Source organism: Aythya marila (genome assembly GCF_965140915.1).
Source record: "Aythya marila genome assembly, chromosome: 4".
NCBI classification, from domain to species: Eukaryota; Metazoa; Chordata; class Aves; order Anseriformes; family Anatidae; genus Aythya; species Aythya marila.
In genome coordinates this window covers 67,413,684-67,439,426 of record NC_139045.1, presented here as the reverse complement: position 1 = coordinate 67,439,426, position 25,743 = coordinate 67,413,684, and the positions used below count along the sequence as shown (strand labels likewise).

Sequence of the window (25,743 nt, the reverse complement as noted above, 5' to 3'; positions counted from 1 at the left end):
CATATGTTCTGTTGTCATTCAAATTCTTTATCCACATATGCATGTCTTGCACTACAAAAACCTAAGCTAAAAACTCAATCTATATTAAGTGTCCTCTTTTAAAACCCTTTTAGGTCAGTCAGCAATGGCTGCAGCAGAAATTCCCAGTTACATTGTCTCTTCTCAGACTGAGAAACACAGAAGGGCCAGAAACTGGACTGATGCAGAAATGAGAGGTTTAATGCTGGTCTGGGAAGAATTTTTTGATGAACTGAAACAAACTAAAAGGAATGCCAAAGTTTATGAGAAAATGGCTAACAAACTCTTTGAAATGACTGGAGAAATTCGCCACGGAGAGGAAATAAAGATAAAAATTACAAATATGACATTCCAGTACAGGTAAGCTTCAGTTAATTCTTTTTATTTTAAGAGATTTTAGCAGGGGCAACGCAGTGGTGTTTGCTTTTCAGAAGGAAGTATCCTTCAGGAAATCTGTAGATAAAAGATTAAAGATTGTTCATATCGCTTTTAAAATTCTCTCTTGCCAATGCTGTTACGTCATTGTTAATTTTTCCCCCATTTCATTTCAAACTCCGGGACAACTTTGTTTCTTTATAATTAACTAGCATTGTTATGGTGTAGAGGGATAGAAATGCATTTAGTGGGAAAACAGATTTTTTTTTTCTCTTTGCTGAGGGGACCGATTGTGTGAGCTTGGCAGCAGCTCCTTGCAGGGAAACTCCTGCAGTTTGAAGTGGCCAGTGAGGATCGGCATTGCAAGGCAAAGTTTTCTTTTTTTTTTCTTTTTTTTTTTTTTAAATATGAAATAATGTTTTGGGGGAATGAAGCTCCTGGATTTTGTTACTGTGAGTTGAAGGGTTACACTTCACGGGGCCAAGAATAATTGAATGCCTTCTTGCCGAGTGGCACACATTGCTATAATTATAAGCAGCACCAGCGAAAGAACGATCATATCTGCAGCGAGGGAATCGATGTGCACCGTCAATACCGCTCCCAAAGAGTTGGGGGGAGGGCAGAGGTGGCTACAAGGAGATGATAAAGAGCAGGCAGTGTCACTCAGGAGGGGAAGTTGCCTTTAAAAACGCGATATGCTTTTTTTTTTTTTTTTCCTAGAGAAAAAGAAATTAAAACGAAACAGGAATATTTGCATCTCTCTCTCTTTTTTAATATTCTTTTTTTCTTTTTTCTTTTTTTTTTTTTCTTTTTTTTTTTTTTCTTTCTTATCTCTGTGAGGCACAAACTGCCTTGTACTGGAAATCCTGAGTGGTGATTTTAGCTATGTGCTTGTAATGCAAGAAAATCAAATATGTGACTCTTTTATTTAATCTCTCCTCAAAGCTCGTATTAATAATAAAAAAGGTTATTACAGCAGGCAACCATGTTAAAACTGCTTGCTTTTCTCTGAGGCAGCCCTCTTGTATTTAATGCAGAGACTGCTCATCATGTAGAAAACTAGGGAAAATCCTGTAAACCCCTTAACTTTGAATGTCCTTCGTCTACGTTTGTAAGATCCACAAGCGTAATCTTTAACATCATTTTCCATAACATTAAATCCATGTTTTGTAGCAAATGTCTCCAAAATGTTTCACTAACCCTGTTGCAGTCCTTGCAGTTTTTTTTTTTTTCCACCCAGACTGTAAATGAGAAAGCTGGAAGTAAGATAAATTTTTGCCCTGCATCACCCAGCAATTCACACTCAGATGAAGAATTAGAAGTTGAGAGTTGTTGGCTACCAGGCCTTTGCTTAGTCTGCTAAATCTGCAGTCCTCCCTGCTGAGAAATACATCTCACAGCACCGAGATTTTACAGGTGTCTAGCAACACCGCAAAATATTTAAGTGCCATAACTGCCAAGTGTAATAGGTTATTTCTGTCAGCCTTTGTTCTAAATTTTCAATGTTGTCATCAGTCAGACTGTCTCAGTTTTCCTAATTAATGTTTTTGCTTTAAAGTTGCAGTGGGGGAAGGGAAGAAATAAAATCACCCACGACCATAGTCTGCGTGTGCATGTGGAAACATAGCACTTTTAAAAAATTCTTATAGTGCTTCTGTGAACTTCAGAGATTGTTTCTGTTGCATGTTGTCATGCTGCTTTTCTATAGTGCAGTGCAGTGCATTGCAGCTCCTAGCTTGTTGATTAAGATGCAAATTTATGAGAGTGAGAAAACTGCCTTGCACTATCACTGTGCTGTTTCATTTTGTACTCGTGGATTTGAAATGCATCTTCCTGATTGTTTGTTCCCATCCAAAGCACGCTTGTGTGCTTTGCTTTCAAGTTGAGGTGATAGAAAGAATAGGGACAAACACAAACTATGACTTAGAATTCATAGTTTTCTGGAGGCTTTTTGTTGGCATGTGAGGATAGGAAATGTGATGAAACTAAATGATGTGTTAGTTGCCACTGACTGCTGGCTTTGCTTTGAAGCATCTGAGTTTTAATCCACATTTTGGTGCCTGGAGGATACTTGAAGATACTTTACCTTAGTGTATTTCCATGCATCACTGCTGCACTGTGGCATAAAGCTCAAAAGAAAATCCTGAAAGTGGATAAAATGATCTATTTTGGGACAATATTTTGTAATGATTACGTAGATCTATCAAGTGTGACATGTGAGCACCAGTGGCAGGGCTGAGGGGGTGTTCTGCACCCAAGCGATTATTTCTTCCCACTCCTTCAGGATCTCTTACTTTTTACCCAACTCTGTAGTGTCACAAAGGTGCTATGGTCTCTACTTTAATAGTCAGATACTAACCAGATTAGAATATTTAATCAGGTAATAGTGTTATTTAGTGGTGAGCCATGATTTCATAAAGGAAAATATTTTTTTTGTCCTACAAACTATGATATATACACATGCACATATACATAAACATATACACATATATGTATATATTTGCTATAAAAGGAAAAGCAGTACTTGGATATTTTTCCTAGTTCAGTTAATGAAGTTCAGTGGTAAGTGTTGCTGCTGGCATGTCACATCCTGGAACATCTCTTGAAAAAAATATTAATGATCTGAAATATTAAAGGATCTAAAATAGTAAACACATTTATAAGGAACACATTTATAATGGTGAGCACATTTATAATATGCTTTCCTATCTGAGGATCCCATAACATTTTGAGATCCAATTCTATATTGTTTTGCTTATATTGCCCAATGAAAGCTATTACTTATGGTGCAGAAGAAGTCGAAGTCAGACAAACATATAAATAGGCGGGGAGGTGCATTTCTTATCCAGCAGTTACTGCAGTTGCTGCAGCTAATGCAAATTTGTTCGTGGTTATGGTGGCCTGGAGCTCAGGCTGGGCTAGTAGCCCAGGTGTTCACCCGGGTTTGTGGGTACATTTTTTGATCCTATGTGGAATGCTGTGCTGCCAGATAAAGTTAGTTCAGGTGTAGTTCAGTGCATGTGAGCTTCTGTCACAAAAGCAATTTTAGGACGATCATATCCCATTCCTCCACATCTGCTGTAAAAACATTGTAAAAATGTTAAAATGCCTTTATATAAATCTATTTTATGTCATTATTTCCTCCTTGAATTCTCATGTTTATTTCAGACTGCCCTATATTTCAACAAGGTGACAAGAGAATGAGAAGATGTTTAGAAAACATGATTAGGATAAGATGTGGAAAGCTTTCTTTATTGAGAAAAATGGAAAACTCTGTGACTCGCTTGGAAAAGAAAGCAAAGAAATTGGAGGAGTTCTAGAGGTGCATGAAAACATACTGCCCTATTTTTGAGAATGTAAAGCAGGTATTCCTTTTGCCATAACACAAGAAGCTATTTGTTGAAATTGCAAGGCAAGAAATGTAAAACTAGTTCAAGTCATATAAATTTGTATTACACTGCATAATAAGCATGTGGAACTCATTACCACTGAAAATCACTGAGACCAAGAGTGGTAGGTTGTTTTATTATTATTATTCTTACTAAAGATTAGATTTATTAAATAAAAATACAGACATTGTTTGTCTTCAAATTAGAGTCATAAAAGACAGTGGGTTTCAGGATATTACTAGCAGTCAATGGAAAAGGAAGGAAATATCATTATGTCACCCAAAAATCCTGTCCATCAACATGTTTTTGAAGTATTTAGTACTGACTTTGGTCAGAAGTGAGGCAGCGGGATGATGATCTGGGAGCAGCTCCTATATTCCTTTTCATTACCGTGGTCCAAGAGCATTTGCAAGAAACTATTCAGGGAAAAATATACCATATCCTGAAGTAATTCCTACTGCAGTTTTGCTATGTTAAAGGGTGATTTAATCTACTGTGGAAATTACTCAACTTGTCTGAGTGGAAAGTTTTGCACAGGTGGAAGGAAAAAATTTGTTGCAGGTGCATTTGGGTAAGATTCTGCATTTAGGAATTGAACTGGAACCTGAAATTTTTGCTGCGGATAGACCAGCCACCAGGCTTTTAAAGTTTGGTTTTAAAGACACCTGGGTAACGAGCTGCATGAACATCCCTATTTATCTCTGGTGGAAGAATGAAAAGCTGAGTCAAACCTGCTGCAATTCAAAGTTATCTTTCTGATTTGCTGGGTATCAAAAGTTTTGCTGAGATTAGTATGTCATCTCTTGTAGTTCAGTTTTTTAGGTTGGTAGAATACTTGGGGCAGCCAGCACACATAACCCCGTAATTAGCCCTTATGAAAGAAGGCACTTTCCTGTCTCTGCTAATATAGTGATATTAATTTACTACATACATTGTAATATTGCTACTGGCATAATATGGACTGGCTTTTAAAAATAAAATAGGGCTTGCAAAGCTAGCACAGTGGTCCTCAGTTTTGACTGATTCCCTCTGATGTTTAAAAATAAGAACAGTGAGTGCAAATTTATTATTTTCAAAAACATCACCCTCCGCAAAGCCTAGGAAACAGGATGCAGCTGTTTCTATTTTATTTGAATCACAGTCAATTAATGTTAATGATTGGTAAATTTAAATCAGTCTCATGATTTGAATAAAAGATTAGTCTAATTTTTTATTTTCATGTGTACATGATAGCAATTAAACATTGTTGCTCGTGTAATTCATTGCTATACTCTATGACATTAAGCAAGTGGAATATTTGACCTCTGTTACAGCAAATGATGAAATATAAGTGCATCCAAATTACTGCAGAAAGTTAAATTTGAATATTTTACCAGCTTTCTCTTTAATTTTAATAATTCATAGCAGATGCACAACTTAAGTACTGTACTTTCATACATCTTTCTTTCCCTCCCCGTTGATTGGTTCATGAACAGTTGTTATTTATTATTTATTTTGAAAGCTTTTCTCAGAAACCCCAGGAGATGAATCTTATATCCATTCCTTAAGGCAAATAGTAATATCAAATACTGTAATAATAATAAAAAAGCAATATTGTGTTGAGCAAAGAGAAAAGAAGAAAAAAGGCAAGTTATAGATTACACGATTTTTTTTTTAACTGATGAAATAATGATTTTTAAAAACTCTCTAGAATATAATATAATAATTTTATTTTAGAAGGTTGGTAATAGGCACAGAGAATAAAGTCTGAAGAAAGGTCAATAGCAGCACAAATTACTCAGCTGGTGTCTCAGACCGTTCATTTTGGCAATAGGACTTCAAAAAACATTAATTTATTCACTTCCCTATGATAAGATGTGCAACCACCTTTTAGATTAACTGAGTGACACTGTTTTTCATACTTCAGATACTTGTCCACTGGAAACTTGACTTTGAAGCCTGAGTTTTTGGAGAGAGCTCTCAGTTGCTTCTGCTCTCAGTTGGATTTTAATAGAGCCTTGTGAAACAGTGACAGGCCTAGATAAACTCAGCAGGAATTTATTTTGCAAGCTCTGTTGACTTTCTCACTTACCCCTGTTTCCTACCTAATTTTTCTGTCTGGCTCACTCACTCAGGCAGTGATTTGCCCAGTATATATTTTCAAAGAGTTGAATGTTTGGCTTTTCTTCCTTTCTCATTTCTGAACTCTTGCATCCCAACCTTACTCTTGTCCTGTTTCATTCTGGCTTCTTCATTTTTCATTAAAAACGCAAAAGCAAAAAAACACATAACAAACCAACACAAAAACAAAACAAAGAGAAAAGCAAATTTACGTTTTAGATGCAACTGAGACCTGCTGTGATGATTTATGGTAATTACTGACTGAGAGCAGTAAACTCATCTTTGCCTTAGACTTCAGTTCTGCTGGGGTTTTAGTTACATTAATGCAGGCAGAAACTCTCAACTGTTTCTCTAGGTTTCCTTGTTTATTTTAAAATAATCAGTGAATCCTGAAATTTAATATTGCCAAGCTATCTATTTGTTTTTTACCAGAAAGCTAAAACATCACTACTGTAGCAGTGAATGTTCTCACTGTTGTCCTCCACCTGTAGCATTCCTAGTTCTTTTTGAAAGTAGACACTCCCTTTTTCATTATCTTATCATCTCTCCATCTATGTAATCATTTATTTTTTTTAAGAATGATCCAGACTCCATACAGGTAGATGGTTGCTGCTGGTGTTGCTTTTAAGCTAACAAAATTCCCCTGCCAATCTCCTGGTGGTGATCACTTATTTATTTATTTTAGCCCAGAGCTATGGTAGGTAGTCAGAAGTGGAAGAATTTCTACCCATACAATGCATTCAGAGCCATAGAAATATCTAGTTTTATGCATCTCCAACCCTAGAGTTGTAGGGGCAAATGATAAACTACAGCTCTTCCTTCAACATCATGAGAGTGTTAGCAAAAATGGGGTCTAGGTGCACAGCTGACCTCCAACATAAAAACCAAGGTATTGGCCTACTTGGGAAAATACCTGCTCCTGAAAACTTTTGCTAAAGTAAAGAAGACAGCATTTAGCTCAGGATGATATAATAATGTAACAGAAGACTATTTTTAGTGCCATTCTAGTGATAAATTAATACTTGAAATGTAATGTATTCAGAATGGTCATCAGGGCACTCTAATTAATAATAAGATAATCCTACACGGAGCTGTCTTAATTTGGGGTTTAGACCAAATATTCTCTTAATAAAAGTTGCTTACTGCTACATTTCTACTACTTTATTAGCGGTGAAAGGATAAACATGGAAGATGTGGACCTGCTGCTGAAAGGGGTGGGTTATTTACTGACCACAGATGCCTGTGTTATGGCTGAGGATGCTCAGTACCCTCTGTCTGGGTCCTCACTGCCCAGGTCTCCCAGGCTCTTGTGCCTGGAACAGGGTTCAAGGAGCAGTGGAAATACAACTAGTAGAAAAAACTATTGAGTCAGGGATCATCTTTGAAAATTTATGAAGATTGAGGGAGGTCCTTGGTGAATGAAGAACCTGCTGTTGAACCCATCTTCAGCAAGGGCAAGAGGAATTTACAATTGATCAGCTTCCCCTCAACTCCTGGGATGATCACAGAGCAAGTCATCTTGGAAGCAGCGTATGGTCACATGAAGGAGAATGTGGTGACTGGAAATAGCCAGAATGGATTTACTCAGAGTGAATTGTATCTGGCTGAGTTGCTTGCCTTCTCTGATTAAATGACTAGATCTGTGGATGAGAGTAGAGCAACGGATATTGCTTAGCTTGACAGGAGTAAGTCTTTTGACACAGTCTCCAAGATTGTCCTTGTATCCAAGCTGGGATCATAGAATTCAGAATATCCTGATTTAGAAGGGACCCATGAGGATCATCTCATCTAGTCCAACTCCTGTCTCCACACACAACCACCCCAAAATCAAACCCGATGTCTGACAGTGTTGTCCAAATGCTTCTTGAACTCCATCAGGCTTGGTGCTGTGACCACTGCCCTGGGGAGCCTGTCCCAGTGCCCGACCACCCTCTGGGTGCAGAACCTTTCCCTAACCCCCAGCCTGACCCTCCCCTGTCCCAGCTCCATGTCGTTCCCTCTGGTCCTGTCGCTGTCCCCAGAGAGCAGAGCTCAGTGCCTGCCCCTCCGCTCCCCTCGTGAGGGAGCTGCAGGCTGCCATGAGGCCTCCCCTCAGCCTGCTCTGCTCTGGGCTGAACACACCAAGGGACCTCAGCTGCTCCTCATATGTCTTGCCTTCTAGACTCTTCACCATCTTTCTAGCCCTCCTTTGGGTGGATGCTTTCCGATAGTTTGTATCCTTCTTATACTGGTGGTCTTAAACTGCACACAGCACTTGAGGTGATGCCACATCAGGACAATCCCTTCCCTCGACTGGCTGGCAGTGCCCTGTCTAATGCCCCCAGTACAGCTGGCCCTTTTGTCTGCCATTGTATACTCCAAATGGATGGACTACTAGCTGGATGACAATCTGACTGGATCACTGGGCTCAAAGTGCGATGGTTAATGACTTGTATTCTACCAAGAGGCTCATTCTAGGTAGGGGACCACCAGGGGCTATGCCAGAAAATGTCCTATTTAATGGCCTGAAGGAGCATATATTGGAATGTGGTTTTGCAAATGATCAAACTGCAGGGTACAGCCCTCACAAGAAAGGGCAACGCTACCCTTCAGAAGCTCCTAGATAAACTGGAGAAATGGGCTGACATGGACCTCGTGAAACTCAACAAGGACAAAAGCAAAATCCTTCCCCTGGGATGGATGAGTCCCCTGCAGAGACAGGCTGGGCAGCAGCTCTGCAGATGAGGACATGGGGGACCTTACTGACACGAGGCTAAACACAAGTCAGCTGTCTGCTCCAAGAGCAAAGCTGGTGGAATACCATGGCTGAGCATTTCTTATCCTTTTTGCCATGTTGTTTTTGCAGTTCTGAAGGCTCAAACCATGTCTGGTGAGGTCTTAATGCAGCTTGCTGAACTTTGTTCTGACATGGCAGAGAAATGCTCGTGCATGGCTTTCTGCTGTCTTGCCCGTGGGATGACAGAACATGGTGAATGCATTGCAATGAACAGTTGAGGATGGTAACGTTTTAAAATAAATTGTTTGAATATATTGAAGGTTTCACAACATGGACAAACAAATGTGAAATGCAGACCTGGCTACTAGCTCATAGTGGTATAATTGATTTGCTCTTCATGTGAATAGCCTAAGCAATTAAAGTAAAAATAATCAATATCAAGTGATGGTTGCTGTCTGCCCTGAATTTAGCTATTTTATGTCTGTGCTTGATGGATATAGATGTATTTGTAGTTTGTACTAGATATTCTCTGACTATGAAATTGCAGCAGCAGGTTGTGAAACATGTATGAAATTAAAATTTTGAATGCATATAGGGCATAAAAATACAGTCAGCTGTGGAGGTTTTGCTATGCAGGGCTATAATGTGCCTTCCCAAATAGCTGGCAAAGCTCATCAGCCCTTGCAAGGACAAGAAAAAAAGAAGAATCTTTAAATAGCTTCAAAATCTACGCAAATATTTCTGCCTTTTTTCCTCACTAGTGGATTTCCCCTTACCCTGGGCTGGGAGGTGTTTAAAAGGAAGAAGTTTAAGTTCCCACCTTTAAGTTTGGCACCATTTTTATCATGTTTACATGTTATTTACTTCTATCTTTTGTGGGGATTGGTGTGGGCAGGATGGATTCAGAGGAGGAAAAACCTGGAAGGCTTCAAGAAAAAGGGATGGGCCAGGTGTCCAGGAATAGTTTTTTATATCTTTTTTTTTTTTTTTTTTTTTTTTTCCTGCAAATTGAAACCTTTTCCTAGCTGAGAGAATCAGATTTGTTTGTTTGGTTGGTTTTGTTGTTGTTCATTTAAATGTGGAGCAGTTGTCATTGTCATTGATCTTGACGTTCTTGTTTTCTTCCTTTGCTGCACTTTCATTTAGAGTAACAAGACTCTAACCAGGAAAGGCAAATGAGAATAAAGTTTGGGATGCTAGCTTGGGTAAAGGAGTGTTTCTGAGTTGCATCTGTTCACCTGAGTTTTGTATTTTTCAGTAAAAGCAAATAGAATAACAATGGATGCCAAATGGGTTAGTGGTGAACTTTGTGTTAGGACTGAATGACAGATCTCATAATAAGATGCAAGTGAAGGACAAGGTCATGGCTGATAGTCCTTCCACTGTAATGTTTTTGTGCATGCTGTTTATAATGCATTATTAACTGCCTGCTTTTTATTTTTTTTGCCATATGTGTGTGCACATAAATGGACCTATACTTCTTCCTATACTGATCTTTACCCTGTAACAGATGAGCAGACATTTACATCTTATGGTTGTTACTAGAATCTTCACAAGGCTAAGCCAGAGCTTATAGACAACGTTAGGAAAAGAATAGGAATGATATTTATAGACATTTATATTCCTAATGGAAAATAAATACTTTTCAACACATGGAAGGCCAGTGCTGACCATAGTTTGGTAAGGCTGTGCTGCGTTCCCTGCCCTGGCTGTCCTAGTGCACTGCCAGGGGCTGCTGTCAGATCGGTTAGTCTGGCAGTCTGCAAGGAGAAGAAAAAATATTCCATGATCAATGCAGTGCTGTTTTCATTAGAAGCTGTCATGTCCTTTATTTGTGTTGCATGTAAACCCCAAAGGAAATTCGTCTTTTAATCACAGGTTAAAACTAGGAAAAGAAACTTAACAGCTTCCTTGGAGATTAAAAGAAAAAAGTGTCTGATTTTGTACTCATTAAAAACATTCAGTTCGACTCCCAAACATGACCAGAACAAATGTTTTGAGATAGAAGATCTGTATGAAAGTTACTTTTAAAGGAAAATAGGCTCTAATGTTTTATGCCGTTTTTTTGCAGGAAATTAAAATGCATGACTGACAGTGAAACTGTTGCACCTGACTGGCCTTACTACAAAACCATTGATAGGATTTTATCCAAAGTGACAGACCACAGCGATGTGAAAATGCATGAAAATCAGCAACCGGGTCCTTCTACATCACAGACAGAGGCCTCACAGTCTCCATCAGCTAAGTCAACACCTCTGTATTTGCCATATAACCAGTTTACATACGAAGGAAGGGAAGAGTGCTTTGAAGATGAACATTCAGAGAGCTCGTCAAGCTTACTTTCTTACAAGCTGAGGTAGTATCTAATTTTTTTCCCCTTTCTTGTATTTCAGAGAATGAACCTGGATCAACTATCTAAAAGGGAAATCCTGGAACTTTTTCCTCTAATGGCTGTTGTATCTTTCTTGTAAATCACAAGTGAGATATATTTCCCAGTGTCAGCCTTTCTGCTGAATTAGGGCATTTTCTTTCTTCCTTTATGAGAGATTGGAAGAGAGTAGGAGGACTGGGCAAAAAGTCATGTAATATTGCCAAAATTCAGCATGCATGTCACTGCTCACATGAGGTAGAGTGTTTGTAATAGGAGTACAGACATGTTCAAGACAGTACTGAGAAAGCAGTAAGAGATATAGCATACTGCTTAGATGACTCTTGGCTTGCTCTAGTTTTATTTTGGTACGAGTAAGCAAACTTTCCCTGGCTTCAGCTATTGTTAAAGTGGAGAAAAGTATCATGCTAAATATTGCTGTGGACACCAAACTGCAACCATTTTAAATAAAATTGAGAATGTCACTTTTTCAAAGTAAATGCTAGTTTGAGAGTGCAAACGCGTTGCCTTTTTTGATAAGATTGGAGGAGTTTGGAAGGTAGCATTTTAACAAAAGGCAGGGTTGTACACTGGATACAAACTTTAGATTTTACTAATCACATTTTTTTGTCCAGAGTAGTGTGAGATAAGAGTTGATTGCAGTTTTATGGCAGCAAAAAAGTCAGTCCTGGAGATCCTTACCATAAGTCTGTGAGCCTTTAACTATAACAGTAAAATGATCTGTCAGTCATGCAACTGAGAAGGTGTTATGCTGGAAGAAGAACCAACCCAGCAAGTCTGGATTATTGTTTCCAGGCTTACTCTTGGATGAGTAAAACTAGGATAAATGCATTCAATCATTTAAGCAATGGTCTTTGAATGGTTGATTATTTTAAAAACTTTCTTTTGGCAATTGAAAATATATTATGGCTATCATGCGTGTAATTTCTGAGCTGTTGCAGCTTTTTTGTTCACAAGCAACAATTTATTTTTTTCATCATAGATCATTGTAATTGTTTGATAACCCTGATAAATGATCTCTCTGCAGTTGCCAAGATCAGGCTTCTTATGCAAGAACTTTCTGCTCCCCCAGTTCATAATTTGATTTCCAATAATATTTTTTAATAGTTAAGAGGTTACTTTTCTACAGCTATGGGGCAAATTTTATTCACTAGGCTGTTGTCGTGGTTTAGCCCCAGCAGGCAGCTGAGCACCACCAGCTGCTGGCTCCCTGTCCACAGGTGGGTTGGGGGAGAGAATCAGAAAGGTCCAAGCATGAGAGTTTGTGGCTTAACCTTAAGGCAGTTTACCAGGGACAGCAGAAGCCAAACAAACCGAGGAACTGGTTGGCTGCTGCCCACCAGCAGGCCTAACAGTGAACAGCTCCTTGGGAAGACAAATGCCATCACCCGGAGTGTCCCCCCCTTCCCCTCCTGTTCCCTGGCTCCATCACCGATGATAAGTTATCATTTGATAACTTAAGGTTGTATTTTTTCAGTTGCAAGATGTTAAGTTTCTTCAGGTTAGGGACAATTCCTGTACAACATCGATTTTGTACCATGGGTAGCTGTGAGGGGAAGGCAGAGGTCACCACACCAGGTCTCATTGCAAGAGTGTAGACAAGCCATCTCAGAAGTAAAGCTAATCAACCACAACTGTGCATTCATTGTGCTTACAGTTTGCAGAGTCCCACTCTCATGTAGATGCTTTCATTTACAGATGGGCTTTCATCTTAGCAGACTTAAACTACTCTGCCTTCTCTCCACAGTGATAAGAGTGATAAGATTTGGAAAATTTAGGCTATCATGTGTTTTAGCCAGCTTCAGGTTCAGTGTTGTTTTTTTTTTTTTTTTTTTTTTTTATTTTTTTTAGTCCATTTGTGTGTTTTTCTTTATTTGTTTATTTTTTTAGTAAAAAAAAATATTTATACATTTGAACTTAGCCAAGTTAGGAACTATTGGTCATTGAAATCTAGCGTTTAATGGTGCAGGCAGGTTTTCAGCTGGCTGCAAGCCTACATGGCAGGTGATGATGCTCTGCCCGTGCTGTAGCTCAGGCTGCAGTGCTACTGATGCCCGGTAAGGATGACAACACAACTGGCTTCATGAGCTGCAGGGAAGGACAGGTTGACCGTCACTGTGGTAGGACCTCCATAATATGTTGCTCCCTAACTTGCTAATGTAGTTGTGCTCTCACAGTCTTATTCTCTACTATAAAATTTGTTTGTGCAATGGAATACTGTGCATATCGTTTAAAAACAAGATATGTACATGTTCAAAAGTTAAAATTCAGTTCTTCTGTGTTTAAGGAAAAAAAATGTTGAGCTGTGTTTAAAGAAAAAAAAAAGTTGAGCTGTACATACCACTTGAGAGATTAGTATAACATTTCAGGTGAGCGTCGTGACCAGATTAAAAATCTGCAGGTACTTGTGATATTAATGGGACATGTACCTGGGAGGAAGAAAAGTGGTATTAAAATATTCACAGGGGGTTTTGAAAAGCTTGTACAGCTTTGACCTGTTTAGTTAAGTCTGATGAATTAGAAAAGAATATGTACTCCTTTTTTTTTTTTTGGCCAGAAGGAAATACAGCACTTGCTAATGGTATCAGATGGGTTAAAATCACTTAAAGCTGCCATGGTAAGACAGGGAAGATAATTCTTTTGGAGTTACTAATGGAAAATTATGAAATGAGAAGCAATTTTCAGCTTAAGCAATTAGTATGTCATCCTGTATGTGAAAAACACTTTGAAATAACCAACAAGAGCAAAAAGAATTTGCATACAAAATTTGGGTCCCTCTTGGCTTTTTTTTTTTTTTGGTAAATGTCCTTGACTCTAAACAGTACACGGTTGATCTAACATATTCAAAAAATGTTCTAAAGACAACACTGGGATTTGAAATCAAAAGAATGCTTCAGATCCCCAATCTCCCTCTCAACTTTATTATTTTATGGCTATATAAAACACTTAGTTTAAAAAATATACACATATGTCTATATGTAAAATATTGGCGTGTTTTTCATCTATGTATTTTATGACTATGTAGTTCTTATTTGTCTGTGAAGCAGACTATACACAGATCGGTTAAGTGTGCAAAGTAAGCTTATGCTGTGGGATTTTTTTTCTCCAGTAATAAAAATAATGATGTTATGGCAACAATAGATCAGTGAAAAAAACTCAAAGGGTATGTTTTTTTTTTTAAAGCCAACTTTTAGGCTTCTGAAAATTTTACTGTTATTCCCTTAAACTCTTGAACACAGCTTTTAAACATGAGCTTTCTGTTTTTCCATGGTATCCTTGATCATAGCAGGAGGATTCTTGGCTGTATAAGTTACAACATTATAAAAATATATATTGAATTTAATATTTAGCTTTTATGACAGAGAAAAATGTCAAAATTTACACTTCTGTCAATACATACACACTCTCAAGCTAAAAATAGTTGAAGCTAGATTCCTTTACATTTTATTGGAGTCTGGGAGCTTCTTAGAAAAGCTTCTTAGAAAAACTTGTTTTTCCTAGTTAGTGATAATACAATTAATGTGAGATCAAATTAATTTTTATTTCTGTTGCAATTCACAGATGAGGAAAAACATTTGGAATTCCTATTTCCTTTAATGGGATGCCTGCTATTTGTTCAGTATTGCATGAACACTGCTCTTGGGCTTTAAGAAAGCTTATATTGTACTGCAGTGTCCATAAAACATCTGACAATGGTAGAATTATTGTTGGATAATATAATGTGATGTGATGGAGTCTTGTACTGCAGCTTAAACTTTTAAATTCAGATTTCATAACAATGCTATAAATGACTTTTTATCTAATTGAAAACTGTTTTTTCACCCTGTGGATTAATTTATAGTCTTGTTTCTTCATTGTTAAAATAATGACAAAACATAATTATGCAGATTGTGAATGTGGTTCAGACCTCATCAGTTTTGCCATTTCTATCAAACTGAAAATGGGGGTGAAAAGAAGTTACTTCCGTAGATTAATAGACTATAATAAAACCACAATGCCATCTAGTCTGACTTCTGTTGAACGCTGCCGATGTATTTGAATTCAGTTTTTCTGATGTGTAGCCCAGAATGTTACGGAGGGGATTCTGTGGTATGGTTCCCTTCAGCAGAGGACTACTGCATTCTGAAGCCCCTGTCTCTGCTCTCCTCCACTTCTCTGTTCCTGGGATTTGTTTGACTCTTGGAAATTTTTCATGAGATATACAGTCCAGATCTGATATATTTCGAAGATGGAGAAATCACTCTCCTCTATAATAATCTGGTCCAGAGATTAATCCCTTGCTTAAACAAGTATGTTGTTTCTAATTTGAATATAGTGAGATAAACTTTCAGATGCTACTTCTATTTATCTTTCCTTCCAGTGTATTTGAGATATTTTTAGTATTTTTTTTGCTTTCTATCTAGATGTAGCCATGTACCATGATACCGTCTCTGGTATACTTTCATTTTTAAAAAGTAAATTGAATAAATTGGTACACATGGTTTACACACAAGAAAAGAGTAAGAATAGGTAACCAGAATTAACCAGGATATGTATTGTTTAATAGAAGTGCATTAAAACTTGGTAAGGATGCTAGTTCAGGAAATAACAGTTTTGGCAAGTCCTTTAATCTTTCTAAAATAATGCCATAGTTATTTAAAATCTGAATGGGCGGCTTCTACAAAGAAGTTTGAGCTTAGGGCTATGCACATTATATAGTGCATCTTACCTCATTATGCAGACTTGTTATCATAGTATGATGCTTTGCCCAGCCTCCGAGCCATTTTTTGTGGTGGTTATCTACACTTCAAGGTCGAGTCTTGTAAATTCCTGAATGCATTTGGCTGTATTTGAATGAGCCTAGTTTACCAGAAGATCCAGATTGCTTTGATTCTCAGTCCTCAAACTGTGAAGATCTTTCTGCCATCTCTAATACTAACATTTAGCTCCAGATCATTGTTAGTTCTGTTTCATAAAGGTGGTAGGGTGGTCTACTCAGATTTGTTCATAGCTTCAAACAAACAAAAAAACTCCACCAACAACAAAACAAACAAAAATCCACAACCAAGTCAGAAACAGTAGTTAGTTCTTAATGAATTTTGAATAAAAAAACAATAGTACTTCATGCGCCATGAAGTAGTCAGAAAAGAAGAGTTGTTACTGTGGTTTTGTGGAGGTAACACAGGTAGTAGACTGATTATTCTGTGTTTTAACTCCCGTTTCATTAATTATTCACACATATTTCTTAAATGAGCATCATTGGGTGAGTGTAGGCAATCAACCAAGGAACTTTTTAATTGGACAGTGAATTAAAATGATTTTAGATAGATGTACAGTACACATATTTGAGACTGGAAGTGTCTTGCCTAGTTATACCTGGAGGTTTTGCTTTGTTCCTCTTGGACCCCAACACACACTGTCATTTCTTGTTCATCCTTATAGATGAGAGGGAAAGCATCGCTTCTCTTCATTTCTTTGAATCCTGCCTATTTGTTTTAGGCCATTGTGTGGAAATAGCTTTGCAAGGTTCTGCTTGGAACATGGTTCTAATGCCAGAGCTCTTCTCTGTCATAAACACTGGAGGTCCAAAAGTACCACCAAGTTGTATTTGAGGTCCTGGATTTCCCAGACCACTCTTCCCTTCAGATCAAAATCTACCTTGAGAAGTCTCTCAAGGCTTGGTGATGAGTAATGATGCTTCTTTGGTAGAAAGATGCTGTCAGGATCTGTTGCATTCTCATCGTCACAGAGATGTTGGTTGCACAGGAATACAACGTGGAGAATCAGCAACCAGCTGATGTTTGTTACATGAAACATTGTTCATTTCTTATGCTGGTGCCTTGAGACTACCAAACTAGACATACTCCTAGCTGAAACTACTTGAGGATATTGACGCTGATGGGATACTCACTGCTGAACCCTATGTGTCGTATTCCTATCCCTGCTTCCCTCTTGACTTTCTGTTAGAAAAAGTTGGAGAGGTCTCTCTGGCCCTACATAGGACACCTAGAGCTTCTAAAGAAAGGTGGCTTGGTATCTGAAGAAACTTTTCAAGATTCAAATATTCAGGAATCACTACATTTTATGTTGTTTCATGTCACTGAGTGTCCTTTACTTGTAAACTAGATTCTTTGGATCCTTCTTTCCTTTTATATTTTATTTATTTAGTTATTTATTTATTGGAGACCCTATTCTCAAGAGCTTTCCTTCAAGAGCTATTCTGCAAGAGAAAGAATTATAAATCTTGTCCTTATTATGGACTTGTGAATCATCATAAAATGTCCTGCATTACTGTGTCTCTAGGACAACCCTTCAAATATTTTTTTTTCTTCTCTTAGAAATAAAGTATATTTTAAATCTTTCAATCCAAAACATTCCATCTTTGTTTGTTTGTTTCTGTCATTCTATGTCTTCCTGTTTTTCTCTTTCTTTGTCTTTCCCTGTCTTTCTTTCTTGTCCTGATTGAAATAAAGATGAAATGGCAGTCACAGCCACCAAGAATGATGATGCAATGAGTGCAGCTCATTACCATCTACATGCCCCAGATTTTCCCTCTCATTCCTTATTAAGGACCATTCTCACTGCAGCTTGTTTTGACAAGACACAAGCCCTCTTGTGGCTCCGGAAGCCAGCTCTTACCCATTTCAGATGGATAAGTTTTACCACAACTACTTTGTAATACTGTATAGCAAAGAGAATAGAGAGACCCATCAGGTTTCAGGAATAAACTTCTCTTCACAGAGGACTTAAAATTCAAAAGGTGACTTTTCTGGCAAGTGGATTGGCTTGTTGCTCCAGCTACCAGAAAGTATGCATTCTTTATGAATGTGAAAGCAGTGATGGGAACCTTGGAATAACAAATTTAATGTTGTTCTTATGCTGCCAAAGACCTTTTCTGCCAGTTCAACCTCCTTGAGAAGCACAATTCAAATCATTTGGGCCTTTAGATTAATGGGAGCAAACAATTTGTTGTTAGCCAAGACCCATTCTTGCTGGATTGTCTGACTGTGATAACCTTATTGATCAGCTTGGCCCGCAGTTTGCGCGGAGCCACATGCATTTATTTGATACCCCAAATCAAATATGAGGTTAGTTCACTTTGAATACTTTTTGAAATTGATTAACAAACATAAAGATGGTGGTTTATCCCTTTCCTCAGAACCATGGTGTAACAGTGTAATGGTGACAAAACCCGCTGAGTTGTACAAGTAACTTTGAATACTTGGATAATCTGAAAGCTAATGGCCTTTGGTCACCATGTCAATGTACATTTGTAAAGACAGATCGTTGCTGTTTCTTACCCGTGCACAGAGGGACATCACATTAAAATCAAGAAACAGTATTGAAACAGTTTCCCTCAAAACCATTTCTATTTTTTTTTCTCTAAGATTTTAATAGCATTTAATTTGATCCACTTGTTTCTTTTCTTAGACTCCACTGTTTGGGGGTCATTACACACTTAAATGCCAGGGAGACTGTTGTTTTGTTATATTTGCATCAAGTCTTTCAGGTGTTTAGGGTTGTTTATTTTTTTCTTGCTGAGAGATCGGAATGTCACTGTCACTGTTGTACAAAGCCTGTCAAGCAGGATAAGAACTTACATGGAAATTATGACACAAATCTGCCACAGCTGAGTGACCTCCTTCCTCACTCCACTTCTTCACATTAGTAAAAGCACATTCCTCAAGAGCTAGGCTGATGTCCTTGGTCAAGGTTACCTTGAAATCTGCACGGTATTGATATGGCATGCTACTCACAACTGTGCTATCTAATTATTGGATTTCACCTAGGAAGAATGCTGTGTTTGGCAGAACACAGCTGAGATTGCTGTTTGTGTAAAGGGACTTTGAGACCCACCATCAGATAACTTTGATGTTGGGGACTCCAGTTTGAGTTACAAAAGGTGTGAATGAATGCATGGACTGTCACTCTAAGTTAGAAAAGAAGCTACCCATTAGTAATTGAAAGTTTTTCAGATGTGTAGTTCACTCACATGTTTGCCTTGTATTTGCCTTTCTTCCTCTTTCACAGCCCAGTATGCTTCTTTCTTACCTTACACATTAAGAGAAATGGATTTTATGTGTGTGTTCTGATGTGCATGCCACGCAGGCTGGTTTTGAATTCCTGTGTTGCACTGTCACCCCAAGTTAGGATGGCCATGTGAACTTTCCATCTTCAGAGTCTTTATTGCTAGGTTTCTCTCTGTTTTCCAAAACAAAAAACCAACGTGATGCAGTATAGAGAAAATTCTCCAAATATGACCCAAATTGCATGTGGCGGTTCTACAGATTTCAGATAAGGACATAAAAAAAAGTAGACAAGCATGTATTAACTTGTATCACCTGAGATAGCTTAGAAACATTTTGCTAGAGGAATAACAACATGTCAGCCTTAGGGTCTGGGAATCTGTTTTTCTCCAAAGGCTACAAATACACTTTTTGAATTTCAGAAGAACATTTGTTTGATGATGATGATTATTATTATTATTTTTTTTTTGCTAAATCTCCAAATAACAATTGATTACTATGTTGAATACAAAGTCTTGCCTGTATAGTATGATGAAGGGAAAACTACAGGTAGGGGGTTGTAATGTGTTTGAATTATGTGTTAAAATGCTAGGAGTTTGAAGCGAGGTATGGTTCTATCTTAACTGATAGAACTTGTAGTTAACCTAAGAATGAGAAGAAAGCACCCATAGTGTCTTGTATTTGTGACAAATACATTTGAATAAAAAAAATCTTGAACTACAATTGGCAATCTTCTCTAAAGGCAAATATGAAATGTCATCCATCTGTGACCTGTAAGAAATGAAGGAGTCTTGCAAGCTGTATCCTACTCAACTTTCACGTTGTTTATAATGTTTTATGATGTAGTATATAAATAAGCAGTCAGTGCTACTGCTGTGTCTCAGTGCAAGGACAAACTCCGAGACTAGCATGCAGTAACAGTATCAGTCCTGCTGATATGATGCTTTGAAAAAACTAGAATTGTAATTTACCACTACACAAAACAGTACAGTGCAGTGCTTTCTCTGGGTGGAATGTTTATTGCAGCTTTAGAACTGAAGTTTAAAGTATAATAAATATAATGACCAGATGGGCAAAACCCCTCTCCCAGCACAGCTTGTAGACTCGATATGTAAGAAACATCAAGATAAAAACAAAGTACTGGTATTCTGTGGGGGAAAATCTTGTTAAAAATAATGGGATTTTAAAAGATGTTTTTACAGTCAATAGCACTATGCAATATACTGTAGTAAATACTTCTGTTTTGGCATGCACCTGAAAGGGAATATATTGGAGAACCTTTTTAAAAAAAAAAAAAATAAATAAAAAAATTGAACTTAGGTGTAACTTTACCAAGAATGTAGTACAGACTTTTATGTCCTAACATAGTTTTTTTTTTTCTCCCCATAAATATGAATTTAATTGTTAGCAAATATTCTTGTTTCAGAACTGAAGAAAGACCAGTCAAGAAAAGAAAAATGCAAAGCTGCAGCTTTCAAAAGAAGAAGCTAAAATTAATGGAGGCCATGTTGGAAGAACAAAAGAAGTTAAGCAGAGCTATGGAAGAGACCTGTAGAGAAGTGCGCAGGATTCTGGACCAACAAAACATCATTCAAGTTCAAAGCTTACAGCTACAGGAGAGAATGATGAATCTACTGGAGAAAATGATTTCCAAATCCAATGTGTAGTTTCCCCTTGTGAATGCCTCTGAGATTATTATTGATATTATAGACATCCCCTTGCTACACACCTTATGTGTGTCTGTTGCCCTATTCCCTGGTTTTCCATGGAAATTAAAACCTTAGTGTAATCTTAGATAAGCAAAGAGAAAAGATAATGCAGTGTGAGGGCTATCTGGCATGAAAAAAATAGTGCAATATATGCCTAAGTTGAATTATTTTTATACAGAAAGAATAAGGGATGAAGCTCTGGGAACTTCGGTACTATTATGCCTAGGTCAGATATTGTTTTACAAACAGATGTGTTGGATATTTCTTCACATCAAGGACCATACCCTGACCTGTTGTAGGGGAACAGAATAATGTGTTCCTAGAAATGCTAATTGCATCTTGACTTTGCTGTTGATTAAACCTTGTTTTGAAACATAAACAGTGATTGTTCAAGTGACCTATGGTTCTTGTGAAGAGCTACTTGGGACGATGAGATGCATCCTTTTAAACTCCATGCCTGGTATGAATAGTACTCTAAAGTATGAGGGTAAAAATAGTCTATTCAAATACAGTTTTCATAAGCAAACAAACAAATCCTTACTATATACTGAATACTAAAATGTATAGAAGATACTTGAAGTTGCTTTTGATATTAAATGTTTAATTTTTTTTCATTATTAACTGGAATCTGTTGACTTAATGAACAACCAGCAATGAAAACTCTCATTTATTCTCTATCACAGAAAAAAATATTGTACTGTGTGTATATACATATATATATATATCTATCAAATGAAATAAAGAAAAAGAAGAAACATTTATTATTTCTGGGTTAGACAGTATGCTTTGGGACAGTGAAAAATACTGGGAGAGATAATCACAGTCAAAGGTTTTAATTATTGATTGCAGTGTAAAGATATCCTGTGCTGGCGGCAAGCTATATAGATGGAAGTCATGAAGATCATTCAACACCTCTACACCAGTAATTGCTGGTGGTGCAAATCTGATAACACAAGTAGATGTTTAAGGTGTGGCTGCAGATCAACATTGATATACCACAAGAGGGAGCTGAAGGCATAAAGGATTGTACTTAAATATTTGAGATGAAGTACTAGAAAGTGATTCTTTAGTGAAAGGTAATATTGAAATAACATTTAACATACTTTCAAAAGTTCCTCAGCTGAATTCCTATATACATTTCTTTTTGCTTTCTCCTTTAAGAGCATATTTCTACTGCTTTCAATGTATTTGCAAGGCTGAGTACCTAAGGTTAGATTCAGATATAGAAGTCTAAAATTAATGTCAGTGCTAGGAAATAAGGCCATCTTCCATTTTCACTATTAAATAATGTCTTCTCTTGAAACATTATTTTTGAAGTTTGCATTTTTCTATATATTTTAGCTTATTGTTAGCTAAACTAATGTTATCTAAACTATTTTAAAACTCAGACAAATTATTAATCTGTAATTCTGTTTGGTGAACAGGATAAAGACTGTACTCATCAAAGAAATGAATAATAGATGGAAATATTTCTTAAAGGCTGCTGAAGGTATGAAGATAAGAATAATGCAGCTCTAAAACATGATTATTGTATATAAATGTAGTCAATTTCTACTGAGTTTAATTCATATAAGGCTAATGCAAACATAGTAGAAGACAGAACCTGCAGGAAATGGTGCTTGATCAAAGATAAGTGAAATAATTCTCCTTCGCATTCTGCTCCACTCTACTCCAGTGACTGGGTGACTGAAAAAAAGACAAGTGTCTGGCCTGATTCTGCAAAGACAGGGTGAAATTATACAGCTTACATTTAGTAAAAGTGAAACTCCAAATACTTTTGTGTACCTAAAATTGAATTAGTTGGCTCTGAAAGAGAATCATGAAACCTTACTGTGTGTCTACCTGCACAAGTACTTCTAAAAGAAGGACTGTTCCTAGTGTCATACAGGTAAATATTGTCATACGTGCACATGAGGGAGGGAAAATATGTTTTGTGCTTTTGCATATTGCAGTTGTAGATGTGTTATTGACATAGGTAGGCTGAATTCTGTGGTGCTTTCTGACTTTATCTGGTTTACAAGAAGATGTAAAGAAACTCTCCCTTGACTCCATGGGAAATAATAATATTTACTGATATTATTTACACAGACCATATAACCATTAAATCCAATTAATCAGCAATGCCAATGGCAGCATATTTGAACTTTGTACTGTGCCCCTCTCCCTGCATGCTATAAGAATTACAATTCTGGAGCTGAAGGAACACAGGAATGAAGGAAATCTGATTCTTTGCCTGCTACCACAAGCAGCCACGTCATACAATCCCTTCTGTAAATGCGTGGAGCTGTATCTTAGGATGTGTCTTGCCTCCAGAATTATGAAAGAACTGCCTTACAGATGGGTAAACTGCAATTTAGAAGACTGTTTCTAAGATTATTCCAGGTCAATTTATACCTATTGTATTTACAGATTTTGCTGCTTCTTCAGTGATTAATCCTGAGAGACAGCAGTCAAATCACATGCAGACCTTCTTCAGAAGAATAATGCTCTTTTCTTTTGCATGGTAGAGATTATTTTGATGACTGTTTTGCTATTTTTTTCTATTTGATGTCATCCTTCTTGGAAATGAACGACCAGAATAATATACAGGATTCTAGATGAGACTCTGAAGAGTTCTACATTAACTGCATTAAAAGAAGTGTCATTTTTTTTTGGAGGCCGTGAGGTTTTATTTTTGTACGAAGTATCATTTTTAATCACTCATTTATTTTTTAATCTTTTAACAAAAGACTCTATTTCCATTTTGCCAGACTATCTGTATTCTAGCCCTGTTTCTGTCCAGAGTGAATACAGCACTGCTGCACATAAATCTGACTAGTTTCATGTACAGTAAATTTTTCTAATGCTTTTTTCTGATAACAAGTTAAGAATTTCCTGCTTACATAGTTTATTTTTGCTGCTGTTTGTTTTATTTTAGTAATGACTAAACATTTACATGAAAAATTAGGCCATGTAATTTCTCTGGTTTTGTTTTTGAAGGTAGACACAGACTTCTCATCTATATGGGATATATGGGACAGTTAGCTGCAGGTAAAGATATTTGAATATTTGAGATGTTCAGACCAATTATAACTTGAAAGACCTGCCTGGAATTAAAAAGCTTGTTAGAATTCCCACTTTTGCAAAAGCAAGACACTGCTTCTGGATCTGTACATGTATGTCGGGAGTAGGGAGATGAGAAGGTAATGAGTTTTCAAGGAGAGCACATGAGGGGTTACTCAAGTTTAGCATTGTAACTATGACATTAAAGGAACTCGCTCATGGTTTCTAGAAGTATGATCAACAAATAAGCTGTAGCACATGAAAACAAATTTGTTAGTTTTAGGGCAGTACTCAGGTCAATGCAGTACGATATCACTTTCACTAAATGAAGCTCATGTATTACATATACAGATGGTGTAAATAGAAAAAATAAATAGGGGAGGAAATAGACTGCCTGGAGGCAGGTTACTTTGTAAGTGAAGTAAAAATAGAATGAAGAGAAACCTGAGGAGACAGATGAGAAAAAGAGACATTGGGAAGCGTGCAAGGAATTGAGTAGAAGGGGGATGTGATAAAAGGTGGAGTGTTTCATCATGGATGAAATATGTTGGGTAAGGGGCAAATAAATGCCTTCAGATAAAACTACTAATTATGAGGAATAGAAGGAACACTAGATTTAAACACTTGGTTTAAAAACAGAGCTAATAGTGAAACTGTGTATTTTGAGTAGACATCTACAGATAAGTTAGACGAGTCAAAAATAGCATACAGTAAGTAGTGACATTTTTTTCTCATGATCTCTGGATGAATATTTGGAAGCAAATATATTGTTCACAAACCAGAGGGGTTAAACAATTTGTAAGAGGATTCCATTATAATTAAACAGCATTTTCACATGTTGGCAGAAACATTTACTGTTTAAAATAGTTTGTAATTAACTGAATTATTTTTTTATCCTTGATTTCATATTGGAGGGGCAGTTTATTTCAGACCTTGCCAAGTTTAATAGTTATCCACCAAAACAGGCAATATATTTATGGACATGGAATGTCTTTATCATTTTCTCCATAAACGGCTATCTATCTCTTTTGCAAAGTACAAAACCGGGAGAAAAAGACATGCACACAATTTTGAAAGTTATTTTTCCAGACTGTCTGCCCAATTCAATATAGGCAAAAAGAGCCTATGTCTCAATGCAGATGTACCTTAAGTTGTCAGCCTGTCACTAGTCCTTACTAAGTCTCTAGTAGTAAGGTCAATGGCACTACTCATATGAATAAATTTAATGAACTGTGTGTGTATAAGTTTCAAGAATCAGTTCCTATGCTGATAATGTAATGCGGAAGGCAAATTTGAAAAAGAAATTTAGGAACATTTGGTGGTGTTATGTCAGCAAGTAAATACTAACCATCTGGTCTCTAGATTGCTAATCTATTTCCCCTGATTTTATGGGTAGCATACTTCCTGTGTGTGCAAGCTTGAGACTACATCATTAAACTTCTGTATTGATCTTTTAAAGTGTTTTAACAGAAACATTTAAATTACTTTGCCACTTTGGGGTGAAATGCTGTTTTTATGCATAATTTTTCAGATTGGAAATATTTAATTTGTCTATGTGTTATTTTAAAGTGTCTTACTGAAAGGCATTTTAAACGAGGATGAATAATTTCAGGTATTTTCTTTGAAAAACAGACCAGTTATCTGCAGCAAACACCATCCAGTTATCTAGAGCTGGCTAATTACTACAAATAAGATTTCAGTTTGATCCTGGTTGAAAGCTGTAACTTAGTCAAATGTTTGCTATGTAGAGAAAGGTGTTGCTTGCATTCCATATCTGTTGTCTAGCTTTAAAACATTTTTTAAAGAAATAGAAAGCAGCACATGCCAAAATATATTTTAAAGAAACTGCCTTCAGTCATCTGGAAATCAATCACTGTTTTAATTCTCTTTAACTTCTGATGTCTCGAGTTTTGCTTCTAACATCAGGTTCTAAGAATTTGGCAACCAATTCTTAAAATGTTTAAAATGCTAAAAAATATATATCTGAATTTGGATTCTG

The 25,743-nt window shown here is 36.9% G+C and overlaps 1 protein-coding gene across 1 annotated transcript; it reads left to right on the top strand.

The window, feature by feature from the left end:
• The first annotated feature begins 52 nt into the window (after nucleotides 1-52).
• On the top strand, nucleotides 53-21,223 carry MSANTD1 (Myb/SANT DNA binding domain containing 1). The gene is made up of 3 exons (XM_082758645.1): nucleotides 53-378; nucleotides 10,670-10,954; nucleotides 20,420-21,223. The coding sequence occupies exons 1-3, from the start codon at nucleotides 125-127 to the stop codon at nucleotides 20,658-20,660; spliced, it is 780 nt and encodes a 259-aa protein (XP_082614771.1). The 5' UTR covers nucleotides 53-124; the 3' UTR covers nucleotides 20,661-21,223.
• The last annotated feature ends 4,520 nt before the right edge of the window (nucleotides 21,224-25,743 follow it).